Below are 27,997 nucleotides of genomic sequence, written 5' to 3'. Positions count from 1 at the left end.
GTAAATTATCTGAATTAAATTTCAATTCAATTATGATTACAACAGCAACAGATTTTTTTTCCAATTACAATTACGATTATGTCATAATTGTAATTAATTATCCAACCTTGCTCTGGACCGTGCTATGACCCTCTTGCTCTGGGAAGCCCCGCCCCTTCAGAACGTACCAGCTGGTTAAACGTTAGTGGTTTTGCTTTTGCTCTTGGCTCCTCCCCCTGGGCTGCCTTTACTCTCTGACCTTCTGTCAGGTGAGTCCGTGTTGTTGTTGTTGTGATTAGCGTTCCCGCTAAGACTCTCCATGATGGAGCGGAATGTTCCAAACGGCCTCTTGCTTTGCTCTGAGCCCCCGGTAGACGTCCTTTGACCTTTGGATGGCTCCGCCTCATGGATGGAGCTCTTGTGGACCTGCTCGTCAAAGGTCACCCTCAGTTTGAGGTTCTGGGATGTTTTCCTGCGAGACGAAGGAGACTTCAGGGCGCTTTTGGGGCTAGTTGCCGGTTGTTTGTCACCTGGAGCCTCGGCTACATTAGTTTCAGAGTCTCTGAAACTAAAGCTGTCAACGGACTTTGATCCACTCAGAGCAAACGTGTGCTTCCTCTCTGCTGAGGGCGGGGGGAGGGGCTTGCTCATCAACGGGTGTAGATGGTTAGACATGGGTTCCTCCTCTGTGATTGGCAGGTGGCACGGCCTATCAGGTCGCAGAGTGTTTGAGGGCGCGGCTCCTGGTACTTTACCTTCCTCTGGTGGGTCTGTGTCTGATTCACTCACAGATCGCTGCATGATTTGTTTAAGTCTGGCTAGTTTGAGCTCCCTCCTCTCCACCAGGCCTGGTCGGCGGCCCCCGGGGGCCCCAGGGCCCTCTTTGCCCGGAGCAGCCGGGGGCGCCCTCTCCCTCAAACTCAGCGTCTCCGAGGCATCTTTTCCCAGAAGCTGGTGCAGCACAGAGTCAGGAGGGGCCCCTCCCTGACGGACCATCCACTGACCGTCCCCCAGGGTTCCCTCTGCTGTCAGCATCAGCTCCTGCCACGCCTCCCCTGGGGGCTGATGGGAGCTGGAGTTCACAGACAAACACAAACACAGCCTGTGTGAGACTCAGTTTGTACAAAGGCACCACATAGACAATGTTACAGCAGTTAAAAACTAGTTTCAATTACAGAAAACAATGTGTGAGAGTTGTTGACGTTTCCACAAATAATTTCAGAAAAGTATTGCTGCTTCGCTTTGAACAAGGCACCATTTAATTTACACACTTATTTTGTACAGTTCTAGATGAATTTAGAGATTTGTTGTTCTCCATTTACGCTCAGCTCTTCTACAATCAGATTTCCAATTCTGCATCATCTCAGTCTTTCTCTGAGGTGTTTTATTCACATTAGATAGTATGAATAGATTGAGGAGCTGAGAAATACCAGGATGTATACTATGTGGGGACATTTCTTAAGTATGCACGGTAGGCACACTAGTCATACTCAACCGTCCCATGATGCATTGGGAGCTGAATGTAAAATGGTCCTGTGACCAGCTTCAATCTAAAGATCAAACATCCCCTTTTCAAAATAAAAGCATCTCTTCTCGTCTTCTATTATTATTTTTTTTTTTACTCTTTTTTAAATAGGGCTTAGTAGGGCTGGAAGTTTAGTCAGTAGCACAATGGAGGGTCTCTGAAATTGTGTGAATTAAATCTGTCTACGTGAGTTTTATGGATCAAATCAGCACATGTTTATATTCTACTTGGTCACTTTCTCACTTCAAATGTTTTCAGAACTTTCAAAGTAAAGGTATGAAGAATCAACAGAGATATTTAGCCTCAGTGTGCTTTAAAATCAAATGTTCCTAGTTCGGAGGCCCCGCCCACTGAGGTCAAACAAACGCTGGGAAGGAAATTAATGTTTTCATGACGAAAATCATCATAAACAGCTGAGGTGAAAAAAACAAAGATGTTTTTTCAGGAGTGTGAAAAATGGAATTTAAGGAGCTCATTGTAAATGCTCAGTGTAAGAGAATAATGGAGGAAGTGAACAGAGTTTCCATATTTTTAACAGACTTAGGCTGAGATTTAAATTAAATTCTCAATAACTAACTTAACTAATGGCTAATGATGGTTTCAATGACATTTTACTCGTCCACTTTCTAAAAGTGTAAATCTCTGCTATTTGATCAATACAATTATTTACTTTTTGGTCAAGAAAAAGTGGAGAGTCAGGCTGGCTAATGTGCTTGAACACGAGCGCTAGCTAGCTCCAAACCCTACTTTAAAAAGCATCGTCTCCTCCGTTTTTACAACAGGTGAAAGTGGAATGTTTTGTGTGCACACCCAATTTAGCACTTTTTATTTAAGATCTTGGTAAATCAGGCCCTTAGTCTTTGAAATGCAAAGTCACCAACAAGGTGCGTGTTACCTGGGTGACCTTGAAGGTGTCCCCTCTGCCTTGTTGGAGTCCATCAGTCTCTGCATCTGTTTCTGCAGAGCTATCTTCTCTGTTGCCTGTCTGTATGACACAAAGCAATGATTCCCTTTGCACCACAGCCACTTAAACGACTATAGCCAACACGTCACCTTTAAATACAGACTCTGATGTGTGTGTGTGTGTGTGTGTGATGGATCATACATGAACTCACTGGTTAGGTTGCATTACTGCTCAGAAATAGTTGTTTGATATATTAAAAGATCATCCCAAACAAACCATAAATATCTATAAAGGATCATTTGTGAAATGCTTTATTTTGAAATGGTATGCAGACTTTGGGGAAGCCCTTACGTTGCTGGAATTATCTATTTTTCAGCTGTTTTGCTTTGCTTTTCACTGCAAACATTAAAATTGTACCTGATGTGAGTGAATGTATGAATAATAAAGTAGAAATAAAGAACATTAGTTATTAATGTTGGCTATTCAAATAACGGAAGCCACTCATTTATTAGAAGACAAAACATTATTAGAATAATCGCGATTCGACACGTGACAATTCAATAACTATTCAGTAATGTATAAAATTAATACTGAATGTGAGATTCAATCATCCGGATTCAAAGAAAAGCGTTTGAAAGAATCAAGTGATGAATGCTATGATGAAGCTATCAGTTCATTCCTGTCACCAGTCTCTGTGTTATTTTATCATTATTATTGTAATATATTCATTTATTTTGGATTTGGTGATTTGACATAAATAAAAGATAATGGTGATACATCCGTTTGGTTATTTTAATTAATAAATATTGACACATAGACCTTGATTAAAAGTATAAAATACTGAATAAACACTGAATGGGAAAAAATAAACATAGATCATCATTGAATAATCTAATCAAATGGTGAGGTTCCTTGATGACACACCCCTATCATTTAGGACCACACCCCTATCATTTAGGACCACACCCCTATCAATTAGGACCACACCCCTATCATTTAGGACCACACCCTTATCATTTAGGACCACACCCCTATCATTTAGGACCACACCCCTATCAATTAGGACCACACCCCTATCAATTAGGACCACACCCCTATCATTTAGGACCACACCCCTATCATTTAGGACCACACCCCTATCATTTAGGACCTCAGTGTTTCTCAAACTTTTTAGGCTCTAGTCCCCCTTTCTCTTATTTCTAGATCCAACATTTTGCTTAGAAAACTATTTAAAAACATCTATAGATCATAATGATAGAATGAATGAATGATAACACATTCATCTCATTTTGTAAATAAAAGAAATATAACAGTATTTAATGCAGTGGTTCACAACCCTTTTTGGATCGTGACCCCATTTTGATATCAAGAATTTCTGATGACCCCAAAGACATTTTTTCTTAAATTAGTTTATGATCATGTTTGAGCTCAGATTTATTTATTTTTGAATTGCATTTTAGTGAAACTAGATTTCTATTTCACAAAGTGAAAGTATAGAAATACAGTTTTTTAAGATTGTGTGTTGTTTTAATTTAAAAAAAAGAACAATAATTAAAATAATTCAAAAATCTATTTTAATTTTTCAGAAAGTTCAAGCGACCCCACATGGGGTCCCAACCCAAGTTTGACAAACCCTGATTTAGTGGCTCCTGAATAGATTAATTACTACAGTTTTTATCAAGACTGACACTTTATTTGTTAATGTTCCTCTCTCACTCTCTCAAGTACCACCTGTTGTGCCATTGCGTACCCCTTGGGGTACACGTACCCCCATTTGAGAAACATTGATTTAGATTTGAACAACATGGAACAAAATGTAACTATAAAAATGTATTATGAATGTATTTATCATTATTTATAAAAAATAAACAAAAACATCTATATAATATATAAATATAAAATGATACAACATAAAAATACATGATAAAACACAAAACAATATTCAACAGAATAACATTAAATTGTAGTTTGTATCATATTTAATGTTTTGTTTGTTTTATATTTGTATTCAAGACACTTTAATAAGAATGACTGCATATCGTTCATTATTATTTTTATTTAAATTAATAAAAAAAAATCCAACCATCCATCTTCTGTCCTCAAAATAAATATAAAAAACATTTTTTTCATTAAGTACAAATATAAAAGATTATAAAAACGTTTTTTTCTTTGTGTTTATTTGATTCCTATTTAAGACATGTTGATTAGAATGAATATATATTGTTAATATCGGCTACAAAGTTCCATTTTTTATTGTCTTTTTTCAATGAAAACATGAACCTTAGCTCAAAAAAACACTGATTTACAAAATCTTTAATCTGTCTTTTTCTTAATGAAGCTTTAGCCTCAGTGTTTAGTAGGGGTGAGTATTGGCATCGATGAGGCAATACGATACGTATCACGATTCGATTATATCGATATATCGCAATATTCTACTCAGTTAATATCAAAATTAAACGTAGAGATGAAAAATCAAGTTGCTGTATATGTTCATCAGAAGATATTGATTATTTAGAGGATAAATTGAGTCAAAACTATTTACTTCAAAACATCCTATTTATTATTTGTGTTTTTACACATTTTCACTGGAAAAAGGAAAATACTGTGTAGAAGTCTCAAAGTAACCATGACAACATAATGATAGCATTGTAACAACTGTCAGTGAGAACATTAAGGATAAATCACCCTGAGTTACTGATAATACACAAAAAAAAGAACAAATTATTTATCCTATTGTATCAGTTTAAACAGTGATTAGATTATTTAGATTATATGAAAATAAAATGTCTGTGTATACATAAATAGTGCAGGTCTTACACACTGTCATCATAAAATCAAGTGCATCAAGTAACCATAGCAACACACTGAAAGCATTGTGAACACTGAAATTTTGCACAAATACACAAAAATACTGATTAAATATCAGAAGAAAAAAAATAAAAATAAAAATTAAAAAATCTTTTTGAAATTCATTTTTTTCACACCCCTAGTGTTTAGGAGTCCAACTTATTTCCTCAGCGATTTTTTTGTCGAAGTGGATTTCTGGTTGTTCTCAACTGTTGGTGCTATTTTCAGAACCCGTGGTAAAAAAAAGAAAAGTACTGTATAAATCTGTGTTAAATAAATGAAATATAAACTTACTCATGGAGCTGTTTGGTGAGTTTAACCACTTGTGAGGCCAGAGACATGCACGTCTCCACCACCACCAGGTACCGAGCACATGTGGTGTGTCCCTGTCGCTCTGCACTCTGGGACGGTCGCTCCCCCTGTTGGTTCTGAACCGTCACATTAGAGCCGTACTCCACCAGAGTCTGAAACATACAGACACAGACAGACAGACAGACACAGACACAGACACAGACACAGACACAGACACAGACACAGACAGACACAGTTATCACTGAAAAGAAAGTTTTAGGAGGATCCACAAATAATTTAATCAACTATTCCTTTTGCATGTTTTGCTTTTTCTCGTTCCATGTCTCTCCCATTTGTGCTGGTCCTTGTTTTGGTCCACGCCCCTTATGTTCTAACCTCTAATGTACCCATTGTGAGAGCCGAGGGCAGGGTTTTTCAAACACTGGGCCGTGGCACACTTGTGTGCCGTTGAAAATTACTCAATTTCACCAAACTATCACTCTTAACGTTCAACAACACAGAACAAAATGTATCATACAATTATTTATTATTATTATCAGTAATAATAATAATAATGAATATATGTATAATTATGAATAAAATATAAAATGATCATATATTCAAGATACGTTGAAAGGAAATTACTGAATATTGTTAATTATACTTTTATTTGAAAAAATAAATGTAAAAATCATAATAAATATTTTTGTAGTTGTTCATTTGATTTCCATTAAAAACACTTATAATAATGACTACAGATTGTGAATTACACTTTGTATTAGAAAGAAGAAATATGAAAGATTAAAAAAACATTTTTCTGAGTATTTATTTGATTCCTATTTAACACACTTTGATAAGAATGACTGTATATTGTTAATATAAGCTACAGAGTTTCATTTAAGGAAAAAATGTACCTTGGTTTAAAAAAAAAAAAGGTCGAAAAACATTGGCCTAGTTTTCCAAGCATGTGTGTGTACTCTATGTTAGTGTGTGTGTGTACTCTATGTTAGAGTACTCTATGTTAGTGTGTGTGTGTACTCTATGTTAGAGTACTCTATGTTAGTGTGTGTGTGTACTCTATGTTAGTGTGTGTGTTCTCTATGTTAGTGTGTGTGTACTCTATGTTAGTGTGTGTGTACTCTATGTTAGTGTACTCTATGTTAGTGTGTGTGTTCTCTATGTTAGTGTGTGTGTACTCTATGTTAGTGTACTCTATGTTAGTGTGTGTGTACTCTATGTTAGTGTACTCTATGTTAGTGTGTGTGTACTCTATGTTAGTGTACTCTATGTTAGTGTGTGTGTACTCTATGTTAGAGTACTCTATGTTAGTGTACTCTATGTTAGTGTACTCTATGTTAGTGTGTGTGTACTCTATGTTAGTGTACTCTATGTTAGTGTGTGTGTACTCTATGTTAGAGTACTCTATGTTAGTGTACTCTATGTTAGTGTGTGTGTACTCTATGTTAGAGTACTCTATGTTAGTGTACTCTATGTTAGTGTGTGTACTCTATGTTAGAGTACTCTATGTTAGTGTACTCTATGTTAGTGTACTCTATGTTAGTGTGTGTGTTCTCTATGTTAGTGTACTCTATGTTAGTGTGTGTGTACTCTATGTTAGTGTGTGTGTGTACTCTATGTTAGTGTGTGTGTGTACTCTATGTTAGTGTGTGTGTGTTCTCTATGTTAGTGTGTGTGTACTCTATGTTAGTGTGTGTGTGTACTCTATGTTAGTGTGTGTGTTCTCTATGTTAGTGTACTCTATGTTAGTGTGTGTGTGTACTCTATGTTAGTGTGTGTGTACTCTATGTTAGAGTACTCTATGTTAGTGTACTCTATGTTAGTGTGTGTGTACTCTATGTTAGTGTGTGTGTTCTCTATGTTGGTGTGTGTGTTCTCTATGTTGGTGTGTGTGTTCTCTATGTTGGTGTGTGTGTTCTCTATGTTAGTGTGTGTGTTCTCTATGTTAGTGTACTCTATGTTAGTGTGTGCGTACTCTATGTTAGTGTGTGTGTACTCTATGTTAGTGTGTGTGTACTCTATGTTAGTGTGTATGTACTCTATGTTAGTGTGTGTGTTCTCTATGTTAGTGTGTGTGTTCTCTATGTTAGTGTACTCTATGTTAGTGTGTGTGTACTCTATGTTAGTGTGTGTGTTCTCTATGTTAGTGTACTCTATGTTAGTGTGTGTGTACTCTATGTTAGTGTGTGTGTTCTCTATGTTAGTGTACTCTATGTTATGTGTGTGTACTCTATGTTAGTGTGTGTGTTCTCTATGTTAGTGTACTCTATGTTATGTGTGTGTACTCTATGTTAGTGTGTGTGTACTCTATGTTAGTGTGTGTGTACTCTATGTTAGTGTGTGTGTACTCTATGTTAGTGTGTGTGTACTCTATGTTAGTGTGTGTGTACTCTATGTTAGTGTCTGTTTGTCTGATGCTATGTAAGCTAAGTGTCCTGTTGCACAGCTAATTATGGAGGCGTGATTATAATGACATACAGTGGTAACTGTAAAATAGGGGTGTTTGATCATTATTTGAGAGATTGATGAGCCTTAGCATCTGCTAGCTACAGGAGTTCACTGTATGACATCAGAGCCTTGATTTTCCGTTTGCAAAGGAGACATCCTCACTAATGAACCTGATCCCTTAAACGTATACTTTATTATTCTTCTTCTGTCTTACTTATTAGCCAATGCTAATACCATGCTAATACTAGCCAATGCTATACTAATGCTAGGCGAATGCTATTCTAATCATTATGCTAATGCTAACTAATACTAGGCTAATGCTAGTTAATACTAGACTAATGCTAGCTAATAACATGCTTATGCTAGTTAATCTAATACTAAGTAATACTAGGCTAATGCTAGTTGATACAAGACTAATGCTAGCTAATAACATGCTAATGCTAGTTAATGCTAATGCTAGCTACTGTTAGGCTAATGCTAGGCTAATACTAGTTAATAACATGCTAATACTAGCTAATGCTAGGCTAATGCTAGCTTAAAGCTAATGCTAATGCTAGGCTAATGCAAATGCTAGGCTAATGCCAATGCTAGGCTAATGCCAATGCTATGTTAATACTAATCTAATTCTAAGCTAATGCTTATGCTAATGCTTTCTTGAGCAAGCAGGTCAGAAAATGGATGAATGATCTCATGTAGCGACTGTGACGTGGGTCAGAACCTGCATTCTCATTTTCATTTTTTTCAGAAAATGCAAATATTCTAGTTATACTAGTAATGAACGGTCTTAACCAACTATAATACTTAACTCTATAACTGGTCCTTCTGTATGACTTTGTAACTACCTGTACTTATTCTGCAGTGGGTCCCAGAGGTTGCTGGGGCCAATCCCAGCTGACACAAGTTTGAGAACAAATGTCCACCTCAGTGTTTTATGAAGCCAGGGCACATTATGTTTCTAACAGGACGTAGACTAGTTCAATAACATCCGTGGAACGTCAGCACATGGAGGACAGACTTCCCACAATAACCAGTGAAGAAATGAGTTGTTCTCGCAGTGGAAGATTCTCTATAAATCAGTGAAGACTGCATTGATTAAGTGTTTTTTAAATGTGCAGTAGAAACATGTTTCCCTTCATGTTTGTCTTGGCACAGAATTCCACTGTTACTAAATACAGTCAGAACAGGGTGAGGGTACTTTACCCTGGAAGCTGAATAAGAAGACATCATTGAAACACCAAATGTGTCCAACTCTGTATTGATCCCAATAGGAATATCTGTGACACAGATTGTTCAGAGAAAACACTTCTCAAATACCTGATACATGCTGTTCTTTTTATTTCTGAATTAAATTATTCAGAATTAAAGTGTTCTACTTCATGTTTACATGGAAACACTAATTCTGAATTGATGTTTACATGAAAACACAGAGTGTGTTAGAAAGAAACAGTAGAATGGTTTACTGCTCTTATTCTGAAAATACAGTGCACTTTGGTGTTATTTAACCTTGGCTTTAACGGACTTATTATCAGGGTTCCCACACTTTTTTCACTATGATTTTTCAAAACTTTTTAACGAAAGTTCTGAAGCGCTAATATATTTTTCTTGCGTATACATTTCCTGGTTTTTAACGTACAGAACGCCAGCTGAAGTGATGTTACCTACTCACAGTTTTATAAAGGAGGCGGAGAGTTCAATGATGGTATGCAGCACGTTCACTTTGAGATAACACTCAACATCTTTGGGGTTTAACATATGTTAAACAATAAAATAAATTAGGATATATTTACAAAACAGTTCAAATATTCCATGACTTTTCAAGACTGGAAATTCAGTTTTTTTTAAATTCCATAACTTTTCCAGGAATTTCTTTTATTTCCTTGTATTATGTTACATTTCTGCAACTTAAACTGATATAAATGTTATAAATGTACCCTCGGCTGAAGCATTCACTACAATTCACATATACTGTAGATATTAATTTAACAAAAAACTAAATGTGTTCACAGTCGTTATATAATAAAAGTTGCTTCTAATAATGTGACTTTTTCATGTTAAATAGTTTGTGTTATTCATAAAAAGACGTGTGTGTGTGTGTGTGTGTGTGTGTGTGTGTGTGTGTAGGGATGTCCCGATACAACTTTTTCATTTCCGATATGATTCCGATATTGCAGCCTTTTTTTAATTCTTTAATAAAATAAAATAAGGACTTATTTTGTAGTATGAAATGTTAGCAAAGTCTTGATCAAGTGATGTCACTCAGAGAACAATAGTCAGCAACAGTAGGTATGAGAAAAACTGACCCATTTATTAGTCATCAATGTTAACCTTAAACATAAAATATACAATCTTCAATTTACTAAAATGATATTCCTTCTCCCAGTAGCGTAGCACACACGTTATTGTTGTGATCATGTGGGAGGCTTATTGCTGCGTTGCTGCCACCTATTTTGTTGTGAACCACAGTCATCTATGGATAGAAGTTCTATCCATATGTATATACACTATATATATATATATATATATATATATTTTTTTTTATCGGAGCACGTGTATTGCTGATTTTAGATGCAGACCGATAAAATCCGATATTTGTTTTCTGGCTGATATCGGATCAATGTCCGATATCACTATCGGATCGGGACATCCTTAGTGTGTGTGTGTGTGTGTGTGTGTGTGTGCGTGTGTGTGTGTGTGTGTGTGCGTGTGTGAGACGTACCTGTAGACAGGTTAGATGTCCGTACTGAGCTGCTACATGAACAGCTGTGTTTCCATTCTGGTCCATTTCATCCAGTGAGATGGCCTGTTCCTGCATGAACTGGAGCAGCCACAGCAACACCTTCTCCTAAAGAGAACCAGAGAGGTATGATTTAAATAAAAACTATTAAGAATCTTTAAAGAGGAACTAAACCCACAAATCTCTTTTTTCTGCTGAAAACAAGTGTATTTGGGTATGAAGTAGTGCAGATGATTGATCCTGGTCAGACTCTCAACATTTTAGTCCAAGTTTTCAAATTTGTCTTATTAAGTTGTAAAATGTCAGAATGACTGCCCTCTATGGGTTGAACGCTGCTATTACAATTGAGTTTTGCTATTGGCTAAGAACAAGTCATGTGATGTCATTGGACCAGTGCAACACAAACAAACACTGTTGGCTCCTCCCCTTTTATAAAACCTGTGGGCTCTACAATCTGTGGTGAGTAGGTTAGACTGAGAGAAGAGGGAATAGAGAGAAGAACGCTAACGATTCCATTTAGCAACGATTCCATTCAAATCACGATTTGTTGTTGCTGATTATATTTATGGATGATATTTGTTCATTTAGAACGATCCGATCTGAAATCAATTTAGTGACTTTTTATCCAAAATAATAATGTGTACAGTGTGAGTGAAATAAATCCCTGGACAGTAACCGTACAGGTGAGCGTTTACTAGATTCATGTTGTTTATAATAAGGGAATCATCTATAAATTAATAATGGACATAAACTAACAAGTAAACAACATTTAATGTCAAATGTATTCACATTTTATTTAATAAAGTCCAACCAACACTTCAGTTTAAATTAACAGAATATTAACTTTTCTCAGTTTCAATAAAAATCCATATTATGTTTAAATGACTCTAGTGATTGTTTTAATACATTAAAATAATATAATATTAATATCAACAATGATGTGTTGAGGTTAAATGAGCAGTGGTTGATGGTTATCATGAGGCTTCTGTAGAGCTAATGCTAACGAGCTAATGCTACATGACGGTGAACCACAGCTTTAGAATATCTCCGTCTGTGATAAAGACAAAGTGTTTCACACACTGGAACTAAAGATGGTTCCATTCATTTCTCCTCCATCACATGTTTAGTTTTCTACTGGGGGCGTGGCCATGACATCACACACACTAACATCTTTATTATTATTATTATTGTTGCATCGTAGGAATATTGTTACACACTGAACTGAGCAGTACAGTGAGTATTGAGCAGCTAGTTAGCATAGCATAGATTGTTCTTCTGATTTTACAGTATAGAGTGGGTGTGTCTTAGCTGCTCCAAGAGCCCCGCCCATAATCAAGGCATTCATTTATTTCCCCCAGTGGTACGTCAGCTAAAACCAGATGTTTCGTTACACTTTTAAAATGATATTTCAGCATAGATCATCCCATTTATCAGCTTGTGTTGTGATTTTTTGAAATACTAAAAATAAAAATATGAAAAAAGTCCAAGTACACCCCCACGTTTTGGCTGACCTGCCACCAGGAGGAATGTGGGTGTGGCTGGGTGGGTGAATGTGGGTGTGGCTGGGTGGGTGAGGCTTGGTGGGTGCACAGCCGTATATAGAGAGAGTTGCGACAACTCCAGTCACTCCAATGGTTTGGTTTTTTTTACAGCAATGGCGGCTCATGGAGCCTCAATAGTTCCAGGAAGTGATCAGTTTACTATTGTAGCCAATGCAGCTGGAGCTGATTGGATGGTTTGTGATGCACTTTTGAACAGTAAGATGTTATTATTATTATTATTATAAGCATATTTAAACCCATTAACGTGTGCATTAAGGCAAGTTAGTGGATTATCCCCCACTAAACTAGTACATTTTTATTTTTTATTACTATTATTATTTTTCATTATGAGATACACTACTGTTGTTTTCATGTTCAAAAGAAAAGAATTTTTTTTTTAATTCTTCTTAGAAAATAAAGGGATCATTAGCAGATACACAGCGTTTACTTCACAGTTTTATCTACACACATAGGATACATATCTTCTTTTTTTTTTTTAAATCAAACAATAAGCTTTTCAATTGTGTTATTTGTTGAAAAAGTGAAGTGTTTGAATATGATCACATATTTTTTTATTGTTATAATCCTGATTATTATTACTATTTATAGATTTCTCCTGCTGACTAATGCTAACCATTTCTTTTTCCTCTCTGGTTCGGTTTGAAGCCAAACATTTTACCTCCTTTATCAGAACGATTGGAGCATCCCCACACAGCACAGCAAACTGTATAACAAGTTATTCATATTTCTGACTTTGTTAGACATGTATTTAATTAATTTATCTTGGTACATAAGTGCATAGTTAAAAAGCAAATGTCTATTTTTATATATGTATGAACTTAATAAATATGTTTTCAATGTATCTTGTCTGGATGTGGTGTTTTTTAATGACCCCCTTTTTTTTTAAAGAAAATTAAAGAAAATTCAAAGCAATACATACTGTATACAATACATATTAACACATTTTTTAACCTAATTAATCTTGGCCTTAACTATGTCAGAAAAGCAGATAAGCCGTTTACACTAATTATTAATACAAATTTAAGTTAGGAAAAAAACTATTTATGGAAGTACATGAACATATATTGTATATACACATACATATGATGGTGTACTGTATAAATATTGTCAATCAATGCAGTTATGTCACTAGGAATCAATGGATTCGAATGGCCCGTCAATAACTTCTGGGAACAAACTCAGTCTTACATGAATCACGTGACGGTCAAACATTTTGGACTTCTGTTGTCGTAACTCTCTCTTTATATGGCTCTGGGTGGGTGAATGTGGGTGTGGTTTGGTGAGTGAATGTGGGTGTGGTTTGGTGGGTGAATGTGGGTGTGGTTTGGTGGGTGAATGTGGGTGTGGTTTGGTGGGTGAATGTGGGTGTGGTTTGGTGAGTGAATGTGGGTGTGGTTTGGTGGGTGAATGTGGGTGTGGTTTGGTGGGTGAATGTGGGTGTGGTTTGGTGGGTGAATGTGGGTGTGGTTTGGTGGGTGAATGTGGGTGTGGTTTGGTGAGTGAATGTGGGTGTGGCTTGGAGGGTTACCTGTCCATAGCGCCCAGCGTAGTGGATCAGACTGGGATGTTCTCTGGTGCAGCTCAGCTCTGCAATAGCTTCAGTTTCACTCACCATCCACCTCACACACTCCAAGTGGCCATTCTGCAATGAACACACACATGCACGCACGCACACACACATGCACACACAAGCTTTTATTAAAATGAAAACAGTTGTGTTGATGAACAGATTTATCTTCTAGAACAGTGTTTCCAAATGGGGGTACATGTACCCCTAGAGGTACGCGATGGCACTACAGGGAAAAAGTGAAAAATTAACAAATAGTGTCATTCTCAGACCGGAAATGATAAAAACTATAGAAATAAACCTATTAAGGAGCCACTAAATTAGTCTATTTCAACCATATGGTCGGCAGGGACCTCATGTGGGGTTACATGGAGAAAAATTAAATAGATTTTTGAAAACTATTATTCTTTTTTTAAGAAAAATTAAAACAACACCCAATCTTAAACAATTGTATTTCTATACTTTCAGTTTTTAAATATCTAAGCTCAAACATGATCAAAAACTATTTCTGGAAAAAATGTCTTTGAAGTCGTCAGAAATTGTTGAAATCAAAGTGAGGTCACGATCCAAAAAAGGTTATGAACCACTGCATTAAATACTGCTTCATTCACTTATTTACAAAATGAGATTCTTTAAAATGTGTGATAATGTGATCATTCATTCCATTATTATGATCTATGGATGTTTTAAACAGTTTTACAAGCAAAATGTTACAGTCGGACGTAGGGGGGACTTGGATTCAGAGATTAGAGAATGGGGAACAAGATTAAGAACAACTGGTCCAAAGGTTTTCAAGTAAAATTACAACAAAACAAAACATAAAAAGATGCATATTTGTGTCGAGACATGAAGTAAAATGTGTAGAATGGAGGAATGCTCATACCACACTTTTACATTATTTTACAGTGAGCTCATTCTTTCCACACTCCTGGTTTATCTCAGTGTTGCACATTTCCAGAGTGTGTGTGTGTGTGTGTGTTGCTGAGCCTCTGTGTTGCTTCAGTGTGATATCAAACGGAAGTCGTGTGGTCAGGGTGGATGCAGACAGGAAGGAACGGAATTTATCAGATTTGAATCTTTTCAGGCAGGTACGGCAGGGAATGATGGTTGAATAAAAAATAAAATAAATGTAGTGGACTAGACATTTACCTACTGTATATCCTGGTCATTCCCAATTAGTGATGCATTTAAAATATAGTGTATTTCTAAAAGAGGGAAGGTTTTATTCACTGAATATTTACTCTAAGCAAGTAAAGCTTGACAGGGAACATGATAATAATAATAAATGATAATTTAATGTCAACAAATAATTCTAATTGTAGTTTTTATTAAGTAAAATTTCCCACTCGACAAAGACTGGAGACAAACAATGGCAAGATGACTGAAAAATGCTTTATATTTTAATCAACTATATCTGTAACAGATTTAGTCGACTGAAATCTAATTAAGTTCATCTTGATGACAAAATTTTGACTAAAACAAATGTGCATTTTAGTTTTTTCTTCCCACTGTCGCTAAATGCTTATTCATGTGGATCTTGTTGGGTTCTTTCCTCTTTTTTACTATGGACTTTATATTTTGTTCAGCGCTTTGAGGTGACTTTGTTGTTTTTTGCGCTATGTAAATAAAGTTTAACTGAATTGAATTGAATTGAATAGTCAAAAGACTATGACTAACTCTAAATCAAAATTTGCTGTCAAATTAACTTCTGATTAACACAATTATCAAAAGTAATCTCTGTGCAGGAAGCCAAGAAACACCAGGTAAATAATTAATAGAGAAAAGTATTTTTAGTCGACTTAATCCTCTTAGCCTTGAGTTGACTTGTTATTTTAAATGTAGTCAACAGAAACGAGACTAAAACTAAATACCCTTATCATCAGAATATGGAAATTAAGAACAATTCAGATTTGGTATCTTTCTATTATTATTAATGTGTTACTTAAACTTGAAAATCTACTTTTAAGTGGTCAGGGTCAGGAGTACAATATCACAAAAACTAACTTTTCTCACATCCCTAATAAATCCCAAATATCCTAAAACATGGTTTTCTACTTAGTGCAGACAGTCAGAACTGGGCTGAATCTCACATATTAATCTTAATGATTATTGGATCCTGGTAAAGAGGGTTGGTTGGATGCAAAAAACAACAACAAAAACAACAACTTGAATTTAAAATTAGCCTTAGTGAACATGAGTCAAATGGAATCCATCACATTCAATGGGTTTGAAGTTAACAAACATGACATTATAGATTACATACTATAGCCTGTATTTTGAAAAAAGAACTGATACTTGGTCAATTATTTCACACTTTGAAGAGGCTACGACTTTTTCTTCGACAGCCGCACGATGACGTCGCCATCAAGTAGAACAGAAGTGACAGAGAAGGTGCATCAGACTTAGCTTTAGCAACGCCTTCAATACACACCAGCTACAAAAGTGCATCAGATAACATGGCTGATTTTCATGAGGAAAGAAGTTGTCCAGATGTGACCAAAGCAACATCTGGAGGGGGTCCCTATCCAGAATGTTCAGAATACATTAGTCAACATGTGTACCAATGTTGGTGCTTTAATTAAAATGTGAACAATTGCTTTGCAAGGCTGTAGTTTTATAAATGTCTTTCATACTATGACCTTCAGTGAGGTCTGCTCAATAGATTATTGTTATTTAGCTCCTTCAGATTAATGTAAATGCTAAATCAAAGTGTGAATAAATATAAAGATAATATAACACACAGACCTTAACACCCAGACCAGCGGGGGTGAACTGCTGGCTGTTCCGTTCATTCAGGCCGTCCTCCCCCATCAGTGAGGTGAGGTGCTGCAGACAGTCAGCGTGTCCCTGAGAGGCTGCGATGTGGAGCAGGTTGTTCCCATCATCGTCTCTGATCAGCTCCAGGTTATCAGCTGCCAGGTGGGGCTTAGAGATGGGACAGGAAGAGGAAGTAACAGCATCAGAATTAGAGATGTGACAGGAAGAGGAAGTAACAGCATCAGAATTAGAGATGTGACAGGAAGAGGAAGTAACAGCATCAGGATTAGATATGGGACAGGAAGAGGAAGTAACAGCATCAGGATTAGAGATGGGACAGGAAGAGGAAGTAACAGCATCAGAATTAGAGATGGGACAGGAAGAGAAAGTAACAGCATCAGAATTAGAGATGTGACAGGAAGAGGAAGTAACAGCATCAGAATTAGAGATGGGACAGGAAGAGGAAGTAACAGCATCAGGATTAGATATGGGACAGGAAGAGGAGGTAACAGCATCAGAATTAGAGATGGGACAGGAAGAGGAAGTAACAGCATCAGAATTAGAGATGGGACAGGAAGAGGAAGTAACAGCATCAGGATTAGATATGGGACAGGAAGAGGAGGTAACAGCATCAGAATTAGATATGGGACAGGAAGAGGAAGTAACAGCATCAGGATTAGATATGGGACAGGAAGAGGAAGTAACAGAGTGAGGATTAGAGTTGGAAGATTAGGAAGTAGTCAGAAAAGAAGTGATTCAAAGTCGAACATGTGATGTCAAACCTACCAGCAGTGACATCTGTCCTTCTCTGACTATGTTCATAATGTTCTGGTTCTTCTTGGTCTCCTCGTCCACCTCAGATCCTCCGACTCCCCTCGATCCACTGGCTCCTCCCAGTCCAGCAGCTCTGGGCTTGGATTGGTCCTGCCTGCTGACGCTGCACCCTGACAGCGGGAACGGGAGCCCAGAGACCCCTGAAGGCTCCAGGCTGGGCTTCCGGTTCTGACAGTCTGGGTAAACGCGTGCAGACAGCAGCTTGTCTGAAAAGAAAGACGTTTGTTGTTGTGGTGACGTTAACATCCTTTAGATCTGGGTGTCCTAATACAGGCCTGGGGAGCATGTTTTAGATCAGGGTTGTCAAACTATTTCAGTTCAGGGGCCAAAAACTCACCGCTTTGATCTCAAGAGGGCCAAAGATTTCAGACATGAAAAAAACTTATTCCACGTATAAATCATGTTGATGGTAAAAGTATTTAAGGCACCAACAAAATCCAAGTAATGCGTGACATTTAACTTTAAACTGACTTAAATGTCCTTGATTTTGTGAATTTTATCTATTTTTTACTAAATGTAGGTAAATTTTGTAGAACAATTTGAAAATTATTGCAGGATTTTTGGAAACATTTAGAGTTCTTTCATCAATTTGAGGATAAAAATGTCAGAATAAAAATGTGATATAAGCAGTGGGAAAACTGAGTCCTGCAAATATTCTGCATTTCATTGATTTTATGTTTTTGGAGGGGCTGAGATACAATCGAATTAGTTAGACATTTACAAAATGCTTTCATGTTTTCTTTGTCATTTTCAATTTGTCGTGTCGGCAGATTTGGCCCCCGGCCCTCGAGTTTGACATGCATTTTAGATAGTGCTGTCAAGTGATTAAAACAATTGTGCGATTCATTAATCATGCTCTGTAATTGTTTAATCTAATTAATCTCTTTTTTGATCACACCAAAAAAATGCTGAGAAACGCCCTCAACTTGAGGTATTTTCATTTAAAGGAGACATATCATGTATTTAAAAACTTCCTTTTTACATATAAATCATACAGTTGTGGTCTATATAAAGCAGAACTGCAATGCTTGGGTCTGAATTCCTCATTATTATAGCTCCACCCCTTTTCTGATGTGCTTCTGAGAGCAACTCGTTTTGGTGCTGTCTCTTTAAATGCAAATGAGACACTCCATATCCCGCCCCCTCTCCAGGTTGCAGAGGTGACACTCGGTTCACCTCCACCCTGTTCGGCCATTTTTGTAGTTTGATAGAAGAGATACGGCTATGTAGCGGAGCATAAACTTTTTATTCAGAGGTTATTTACAAAATGTCAACAACGTTAGACTTGTCCATCCAGCCTTACATGTTCCAGCCAGAGTCTGACCCAGTGGAGCGAGATGAAAATGAAGATGATGAACCTGCAGAACCCTAACAAGTGAGCTAACACAAGCTAACGCTAGCGCCAAGCTAACGTCATGAAATGCATTTTAATACAGTCTTTTCAGAGACAAAAACGTCAAAATGAAATGACTAATGAAAACTTTAGACTTAAATTAAATCACGTAGGCCATATCATCAAGGATCTAAAACGAGCACACAGCGCTAACATATGAAGACGGTGCAACTGCTAATGCTAACAAAACAATGACAGGGACGTCTTATCATCACTTTTTAGCGTTATTTACAGCTTACCGAAGTGCTCTGTTCATCGTCTCCAAAGATAGAAGGAATTGAACCCTCAATCAGACAAAGTCTTTCTGTAAATCCTTCTTTATACTGGTGGAGGTTGATGAAGCAGTCATCATTGAAGTGCTTCACACACACAAAAATGACCTTATCCACAGATGTGGTACATTTCTATAAAAAATAAAACTCAACCAGACACTTTGAAAAGGTTCTGATGCTGGGAGACGGTGTAATGAAGCGTGTGGGTTACTACATCCAACAACCCAACATTTTGATTTCTCCTCTCGTAACTTCGAATTGGTCGAAGTGTTGGGCCTGGAGTTGATGAACTAATTTGGCAGTTCTGCTGCAAATACTGTGACGTTATTGTTCAAAAAACGTAATAAAGAATAGAAAAATCAAAACAGATTGAAAAATATGACCAAAACAGAATATAAAGATATTAACGGAGAACCTGAAGAGACTTATTTGAACTTTTCTGTACTTCTAAACACTCTAAATATACAACAAAATGCATTTAAGGGCAAAAAAAGTGGAACTAGCATGATATGTCCCCTTTAAATTACATTACTGTGGCAGATCAAAACATTGATATATAACAAAGTGTCTTTATAAACTCATTTATTGTTTGTTTTTAACAGACTAGAACAAATACAGGCGTAGACATTTACATTCCTCTGTATGTGACACTCGTCCTAAGGGCTACGTGTCATATTGATGTGTACTTTAGTCAATCTCCAAATAATAGAAAATACTAATGAAATAAAACGTCATATGTTGTGCTAAAAGTTAGCACATCATAAATAGTAAGAACTTTTTTCTGACACCAAACTTGTTGCTTTTTCTCTTCAGATTATAATATTTATCCAGTGAGTTTGTTACTCGTGCTCGCAGCGTGTTGCAGTTAGCACTGTCCAAGTGTCCGTGCTAGCTGTCCGTGCTAGCCACTACATTCAGGTGGTAGCTGAGGCTGCAAAGCTCCGGTGATAAGACAAACTCTTTTTTACACAATTTGCACACAACTAGGCTTGTGTTTTCCATCCAGTGTCTTTAAAAGCCAAAAATTAACGCAAACAAAGCTGAGCAGCTCGGAAATCTCCAGCTGCGTCCGAATAGTCCCTATTATCTCCTTTCCTAACCACTTTTCCTTAACCCCCGAGGATGACGTCACAGGGATAAGGAAAGGTGTTAGGATAGGAGATAGGAAAAGGCCATCATGTTTGCTTTGACAATCAGACACACTTCAACTAGGTGACGTAATAATCAGGCGGTGGTGAAGGTTAGTGACGTCTGCCGTGGTGAAAAAACTACACATTTCTGAAAATGGACTAAAAGCTCATTTCTAACACTTTCCACTGATATAATGTCATAAATTACAAGGTTTGAATGTAAATCAAAGGAAAAGAGGCTACCTATTTACATATCTCAAATGAAATGATATTTACATATCTAAAATGAAAAAAAAAAAAAAAAACATGAATTCCTTAACATTGCAATATATGTTTATTGCTCTTCAATTCAGAATTCCAAAATAAAGTTCAAATAAGAATATAAAACTACAAAATAATGCATTCAGAGACATCAACATAAACTTTCCTTTTACCTTAAGTGTGTGTGTGTGTGTGTGTGTGTTGTCCTTTAGGAAGTTTAAGGGAAAAATAAAAGGTCACACTGCAAAGGAAAAACTCCAATAGTTGTCCATGTGTACAGCAAACATACATTGTGTTTAATTTACAAATCAGGACAGACTACTAGGGTATCACAGTGGTATGTTAATATGTTCTCTCATCGAGTGTGTGTGTGTGTGTAACATGCTGGCGTGCGGCTGCTGCTGCTGCTGCCGCTGATGTCAAGGTGGGTCACATCCGGGATAAAGGAGGAGTGTTTACGGGGAACAGCTACCTTCGATGAACGAGCGTGTCTTCACTGCTTTGCACTTTTGAAAGTCGGAGGAGCCACTCGCGTTAGTTATTCTCCGGCACCGCCATCTTTGTTATGGTCGGACGACACATCAGCGAGCATATTTTGCGTCGACATCATTGATTACGTCGACGCATTGTCTCGGCCCTAGTCAGCATTATCTCGTCTCCTTTGGTAAAAGATGTATCAGTGTTTCCTAGGCTAAAGGAGGTAAAAAAGGAAGCATTGAGTCTCATTTCCTGAGCTTAAAGAGAACTCAGACGCTCTTTATCATGGCTGCCACTTAAACACTTCCAGGGGTGAAGGAACAGTGGATAGGAAAAGAGATAGGAGGGAACATTAGGACGCAGCCTCCCGTCTTAATGTTAAGCAGACATAATATTTCCCTTAATTAAATAGAAATTGGTCAAAAATCTAGTAAATGTAAAGTGTGGATCCTGTTGGAACTGATATCCGTCACTTATTGCTTGGATATGGTCAATTTCTTACATATTTTGTATTTCATAATTACGTTGAAGTGCAAACTAGGAACAAAAATGTTGAAATTACTGGTTTTCCAGCATAAAATCTGTGGCCCACTAGAGATCAAACTGCTCCGTATTTGGCCCCTGAACTAAAATAAGTTTGACACCCCTGCTCTAAGCTATGAACAATTCCTGGTGAGAACGTTCATTATCAATCTTTCTGAATGATGACACAATCGTCAGTTTGATGTGTGTTGGAGCTTTAAATCCTACCTGCATCAGTAAAGGAAGTGAGGGAGGAGGAGGAGCTGAGGAGGGGGGAGGGCAGCAGCTCTGACTGGTAACCTCCTCCAGTGGAGCAGTGGAGGTGGTGGAGGTCTGGATCCATGGACTTGGACTTCCTTAAGTCTGACCACTTGACTGGAGACAGAACACAGTACTGTAGGGACAAAAGGTATGCAATAAGTTATTGTGATTTTTAGCTTGAAGCTAAAAAATAATAATGATAAAACTAAGCCCTTTCTGGGGCAGTACCTCACACCGACCGCTAGGGGCAGTGTTGAACACCAACTTCAAACAATATATTTTACATTCTTTTATTTTATGGACTTGATTCAAGTAAAAGCAGCTCTGTGATTGGTTTAAACCTCATTACAAACCTACAGGCAGGTTAGCTCCAGCTTTTTAAAGTGACTTATTTACTCTCTTTGTTTACTATTACTACTTAGTTCAAGACAACTTACACTTTAAGTTTGTGATAATTCATTTATTCATGATTTTATTGTAATTTCAATAATATTTTATGTGTTAAATATAACAACTACACGCTTTATGTCATTTAATTCCTCTGTAAAACATGCTGTCACAGTACAACAGGGACACTTTCACAGGTGTTAAAATAACAATCCAAAATATGTGCTTCAAAAAATAATCAACAGATTAGTCGACTACAAAAATAATCATTAGCTGCAGCTCTTGTCCATTGGCAGTCAAGCTTCTGCCATTAAATTGCAAAACATGGACCACCATTAGTACACTAAGCTCCTTGGAGCCGACCATCGTTATTGCAAGGGTTTAATATTTTATGTATTTGTTCTGCCAATATTTCATTAATTCCTAATATCTCAATAACTGCTTCCAGAACCATCTTAATTCAATCACTTACATTTACTGTCTTACAAATAAAGGAAATAAAGTTGACCTTATCAACTATGAATATGTCATTGAGACATTTTTATTTATTTATATGACATTTATTTAAATAAAATGATCATCAAAATCTATTAAAGCTGTAAAAAAAAAAAAAAAAAAAAAAAAGCATTCACCAGTCACCAGGGGACACGAGGCTGGTGGTCTCAGCTCTAAGCTAGACATGATAATAAAACTGTGGTATGTGTACCTGGGTCTGGGTGCTGCTGCTCCCCAGGCTCAGAGGTTCTGTATGGACCAAAGAGGAGCTCTTCATCCCTCGGTTCCTCTCCAGTGTCCCCCCCCCACTCAGGTGGACCCCCGTCACTGAGCGCTTGTCGTTGGAGGTGCGGGGCAGAGTGGACATCTGCTGACTAGACTTGATGTAGGGTACGTCCAGGATCTCGTCCATGTCCAGATCGTAGTGTTCCAGCTCTCCAAACACAGCCTGAGCATTGCTACGACCCCCACTGCTACCCGGGCCCCTGGCCTTCCCCCCCGGCCCCTCAGTGGAGGAGGGGGGGTTAGTCAGCTTTTCTGGGCTCACGTTGTCCTTGTTGGCCTCGCCCGACTCCTCCACAGACGGTGCCTGACCCTGAGCTGGACCAGGACCAGGACCTTTTCCATCTGGGTCTGAGTCGGTGGTCTCTGGCTGATGTTTCAGAGGTGAAACTCGCTTCACAGGGCGGAACTTACTGTGGACCTCAGGAAGCCCTGTTGGTTTCATTCCTCCACTGCTGTGGGAAGAAACGCTGCGGTTCCAGTTGATGGAGGGAGCTGCAGGAAATAATAATAATAATAATAATATGAATGAAGGATGGATTGAAGTGAGAGTAATAAACACACATTAAACTACCATTTAACTCTAACCACCTGGTCTCTCCTCTGCAGCTCCATCTCTCCTCCTGGACAGCTCTGGGATGCTCTTCAGAGATGTGACAGAATACTGTAGGACAGGAGAGGAGGGACACACTGGGTAAAGTAGCTTTATTAGTACTTATAGAGCAGGGGTACACACACTTCTTTGGCTTGCGAGCTACTTTTACCAAAAACAGCTCTTCACGATCTACTATGACGGGGATAATAATTGTAAATAATTAGATTTTATTATTTACACTCTTAGAATTGTTATTGTATTATTATTATTACAATTATTCAATATTTGTATAATATTAAATTTATTTGTATAGCGTATTTCATACACAAGGCTTTACATGATTCCAAAATGCATCATAAAAAATTAAACAGTTAAAAAATGAATAAGAACATTAAATCAGCAGTAAAAACATCTCCCTCTCAGTCATAGTCAGTAGAAGAAAAAAAAGTGTTTAACTGTGATTTCAAACTGTTTACATGATGACTTTAGCTCTGCTGCTGCTGCAGTTTGATTCACGTCTTTGTATTAAAATACAACATTGATATTAAACAGTTACACCTAAAATCTAAGTTTAATTAAAATCGTTTTTTAAATACAATGAAGAAAAATATTTTGAAAATGCAAAGCACCAAACACAGCTGATCACTTCATAAAGACTCACAATAAAAAGCACATTTAGTGGGTGGAGTCAGTAGCACACAGAGCGTTTCACTTTGTTCTTTAGAAGAACTTTAATAGCTTCCACACGTACGTTGGTCTGAAGATGATGATAATAAATATACCTGATCAGGTCGGTGTTGGAGGAGGGTCTTCTTCTACTGACTATTAGAGGTTGTAAATGAACAGATTAGTGCACTCGCGCCTCCTCAAACAGAGGTCAGAAGCTGAATTGTTAGGTTTCATTTTTAGTGAACATGACTGTGCCATTCTCATTCATTTATGAGACCTTAATGCCCATGTGCGCGATCGACACAAAATGCTTTCGCAATCAACCTGTAGATCGCGATCGATGTATTGTGCACCCGTTATGGAGGAATCACTGATTAGTTAAAATAACCTTAAAAAGAGTGGGCGTGAGGATAGAGACTGAGTGCAAACATTAAACTTCTGTTATATTATACACTGAACCCATCACAATCAGAGATATTCATAAACAGTACTGATGAGGTTCTGTGTCCATGATGCACTGGTTTTGGAGGTAACAGCACGGTTTCCTTCACACTGACCACTGAATCATCTGAGAAGTCGATCTCATCCAGGTCCAGGTACTCAGGAGCCTCCATCATCACTCCTCATCATCAGCCTCACTGACACACAGCTACAGGACAAACAACAGCGTCTTTACGTTATTATATATAACACACACATTGTTTTCACTGTAGACCTCATTTAGGTTCATCTAGAGCTTATATGTGGCAAACTCAAGGCCCGGGGGCCAAATCCGGCCCTTCAGAGCATCTGTTTGGGCCCACTGGAGGAAGTGAAAATTACACAGAAAACATGAATCGTTGTGTAAATTACCAAATAATTCAGTTGTTAATTGTTGCTGAAACAACTCTAATTTTTTCCAAAAATCCTGCAATTTTGCTCAAACTACTCCACAAAATCTCCCCAAATTTAATAAAAATTGGTTAAAAAAATAAATAAATTAAAGTACATTTAAGTATCTGTCATTTATTGCTTAGATATGGTTGATGCCTTCCATATTTTATGTCTAATTTATAACTGGAAGTGCAAACGTGGGCACATTAATGTTTTCCAACCTAAACCTGTGGCCCACTTGAGGTCAAACTGCTCCGTATTTGGCCCCTGAACTAAAATGGGTTTGAGAGCCCTGATCTGGTGGAATTAAAACATCCAGGATAACAGGATAAGCCTCCTGTTATTAATTGATGCTAAGCCTCATCAATTCACAAACTGAAAAACAAAAAGTAAAACTAGCGTATATTTAATATTATGTTTTCAAAAATAAACGTTTTTTCTGTTACAATGGTTTTTATATTTTCTATGTTACTAGTGAAAAACTACTAAACAATAGATGATCATCAGACACAGAGCAAAGCTACAACGGCCTCATTTAAATGGTTTTAAATATTCACGCGTGGTGAAATAACCCAAAGTTTGGGTTAGTGAAGAATTCACATTAAGAAAAATGATTTTACGTCCCAATAACAAGTAAGCTTTATAATATAAATGAAAACAGATCAGATTTTATGGGCCAATGAAAAAGCTGTATTACTATATCACATTTAACTTGTGCTGGAGTTCCTGACATATTGGAAATAAGGACACATACCTCCCTCACTACATTATCCATATCTCAAAAAGTATTGATTAGATCAAACTACACATTTACAGTTTGACTATTGAATAATCACAGAACAATTAGTAAAATATTCAGATTTTTTTTAGATTGAAGTGCGTGGACATTTGTTGAAATGACATAATGACCTCATAAGAAGGTTCAGGAAGTAGTTTCTTGTCGTTTTGACATCTTAAAAGTTGTAAACTGTAAAAGTTAATGTTATTAAGTAAATGTATGATAGAAAACAACTAAAACATTTATGATCAGATCCACGTGTGTGCATTCTGATATCTGACAATCATCCAGGAAATAGACAGCCAATAAACACAATACTTTCAAAATAAAAGTCAGGAAAGCAAAACTTGATTATGACAGTTAGGACTCAATGTTTTCACATGAGGAATGATCTTGAAGCGTTCACTGTGTAGTTGTTATCTCTATGAGTTCCATTTACACAGTCCATCTGTAACTAGGGAATAGTTGGAATTCTTTAGTAGTTACAACATTTAAACCAAACCAGAAACATTCATTCTAATGTTCTAACTAATCACAATGTGCTTGTGTGGTCCACTGTTCAACACCAAATATATATGACATACATATTAAAAGTACTTTGTTACTATATTTAAGTAGTTTTTTGATGATTTGTACTTTACTTACTTTTACTCTACATTTAAAAGTTAAAAACATACTTTTACTGCATGACTTTTATCTAATTAGTGCATTATTATACGTCCTGTTTCACCCAGACATGTTCTCTTTTCTTGTCCGAAGCGTCTGACAGGATTTTACAAATTCACCAAAATGTCAGGGTTTCCCAGGGACCCTGAACGCATCTCGGGAACACGTTATTTCAAAAGACCGTAATTCTGCTATTTTTGCTTTGTCTGAGGAATTCTTAAGGAGTTGATCTTTACAGCCGATACCGATCAATATCTCAGACAGACTTAAATCACTGAGTGTTCATGTTGTTCAGGTGTTTTTTTGTTGGCCGTTGCTATGGATACGTTAAACGTGCCACTCTATGCATATGCAGCGCCCCTCATTGGCCAGTTTAGGTCACGTGATAGGTGCACCACATGACTTAAAGTTCCGTCAGTAGTATTTTAGCTAACCCTTTTATTGTATCCCTAACCCAGGAAATACCCTGAAATGTTTATTTTTGTCGTATATAAGTTTTTAAAGGTGGAATTTGCAGTGTTAAATATGTTAAAATGAAATAAATATATATATCAAAAGTGGGATTCGAACCCACGGCAGCGAAGGGAAGATCCAGCTATGGTTATGTTTAACGTATCTATAGACACTTTCTTTTTGTTAGTTTGTCATTTTCACCTAAAAGTGAAATAAAGAGAACAAGGGGAGAACTTTGACATGTCAAAATGTTAATTGTAGATATATAGAAATCTATTTTGACATGTTACAAATATTTTTGCATGTTGTAATTACATTTTAACTAGTGAATATTTAAATACAGATATCTATAATTGAATTATAGATATCGATAACTCATTTTCACATGTAGGAATAAACACTATTGATATATAAAATTACATTCTCACTAGTTACAATCACAAGTCAACATATCAGTAATTTAATTCTGACAATTCAGAATTAAATTACTGATATCTACAATTCAATTTATTATATCTGAAAGTAAGAACAATAGATATCAACGTGTAACATAGTGGGAATAGAATTATAGATATCAATAATTACAATTGCAACTAGTCACAATTACATTATGGATATGTGAACTTAAAATTGCAACATTTAAATTGAATAACAAATATCTACAATTACAAATACCGCTACTTATTAAATGTTTAAACGTGTTGCCATAGTGATAGTTAAACCCCTGTGACTTTCACTGACTGCAGATTAACGCCCCGCTGTGCTGAGCTAATGGGATGAGCTAACATGCTAATTAGCCCCATGCTAACGGGTTAGCATCAGGCTTTAAAGTGGGTCAGAAGGAGGTTCAGGGAGAACCTGGAGGTGTGAGGTTCGGTACCTGGTGGAGCAGAACCAGACCTGGTCCCAGAGGAGGGTGTAGACCCGCTAGCAGCAGCAGGACCTGGATCCAGATGTTTTTACTCCTGGTTCTCCTGGTTCTCCTCAAAGCCTTAAAACACAAAGACTGTGACATAT

General features: G+C 37.0%; 1 protein-coding gene across 1 annotated transcript; it reads right to left on the bottom strand.

Moving 5' to 3' along the window:
- Positions 1-4: 4 nt before the first annotated feature.
- LOC114469146 (synphilin-1-like) lies at positions 5-27,996 on the bottom strand. The gene is made up of 12 exons (XM_028456356.1): positions 27,861-27,996; positions 24,768-24,859; positions 23,538-23,610; positions 22,876-23,441; positions 21,750-21,915; positions 17,419-17,672; positions 16,621-16,800; positions 13,837-13,950; positions 10,729-10,854; positions 5,550-5,719; positions 2,400-2,489; positions 5-1,051 (listed from the first exon to the last, which is right to left on the bottom strand). Exons 2-12 carry the CDS (start codon positions 24,825-24,827, stop codon positions 175-177), a joined length of 2,676 nt encoding a protein of 891 aa, XP_028312157.1. The 5' UTR covers positions 24,828-24,859; positions 27,861-27,996; the 3' UTR covers positions 5-174.
- Position 27,997: the final 1 nt, after the last annotated feature.

The sequence above is a fragment of the Gouania willdenowi genome, chromosome 9 (genome assembly GCF_900634775.1).
Source record: "Gouania willdenowi chromosome 9, fGouWil2.1, whole genome shotgun sequence".
NCBI classification, from domain to species: Eukaryota; Metazoa; Chordata; class Actinopteri; order Blenniiformes; family Gobiesocidae; genus Gouania; species Gouania willdenowi.
Note: the sequence above shows the minus strand (reverse complement) of the source record. Positions and strands in the feature narration are given on the sequence as shown.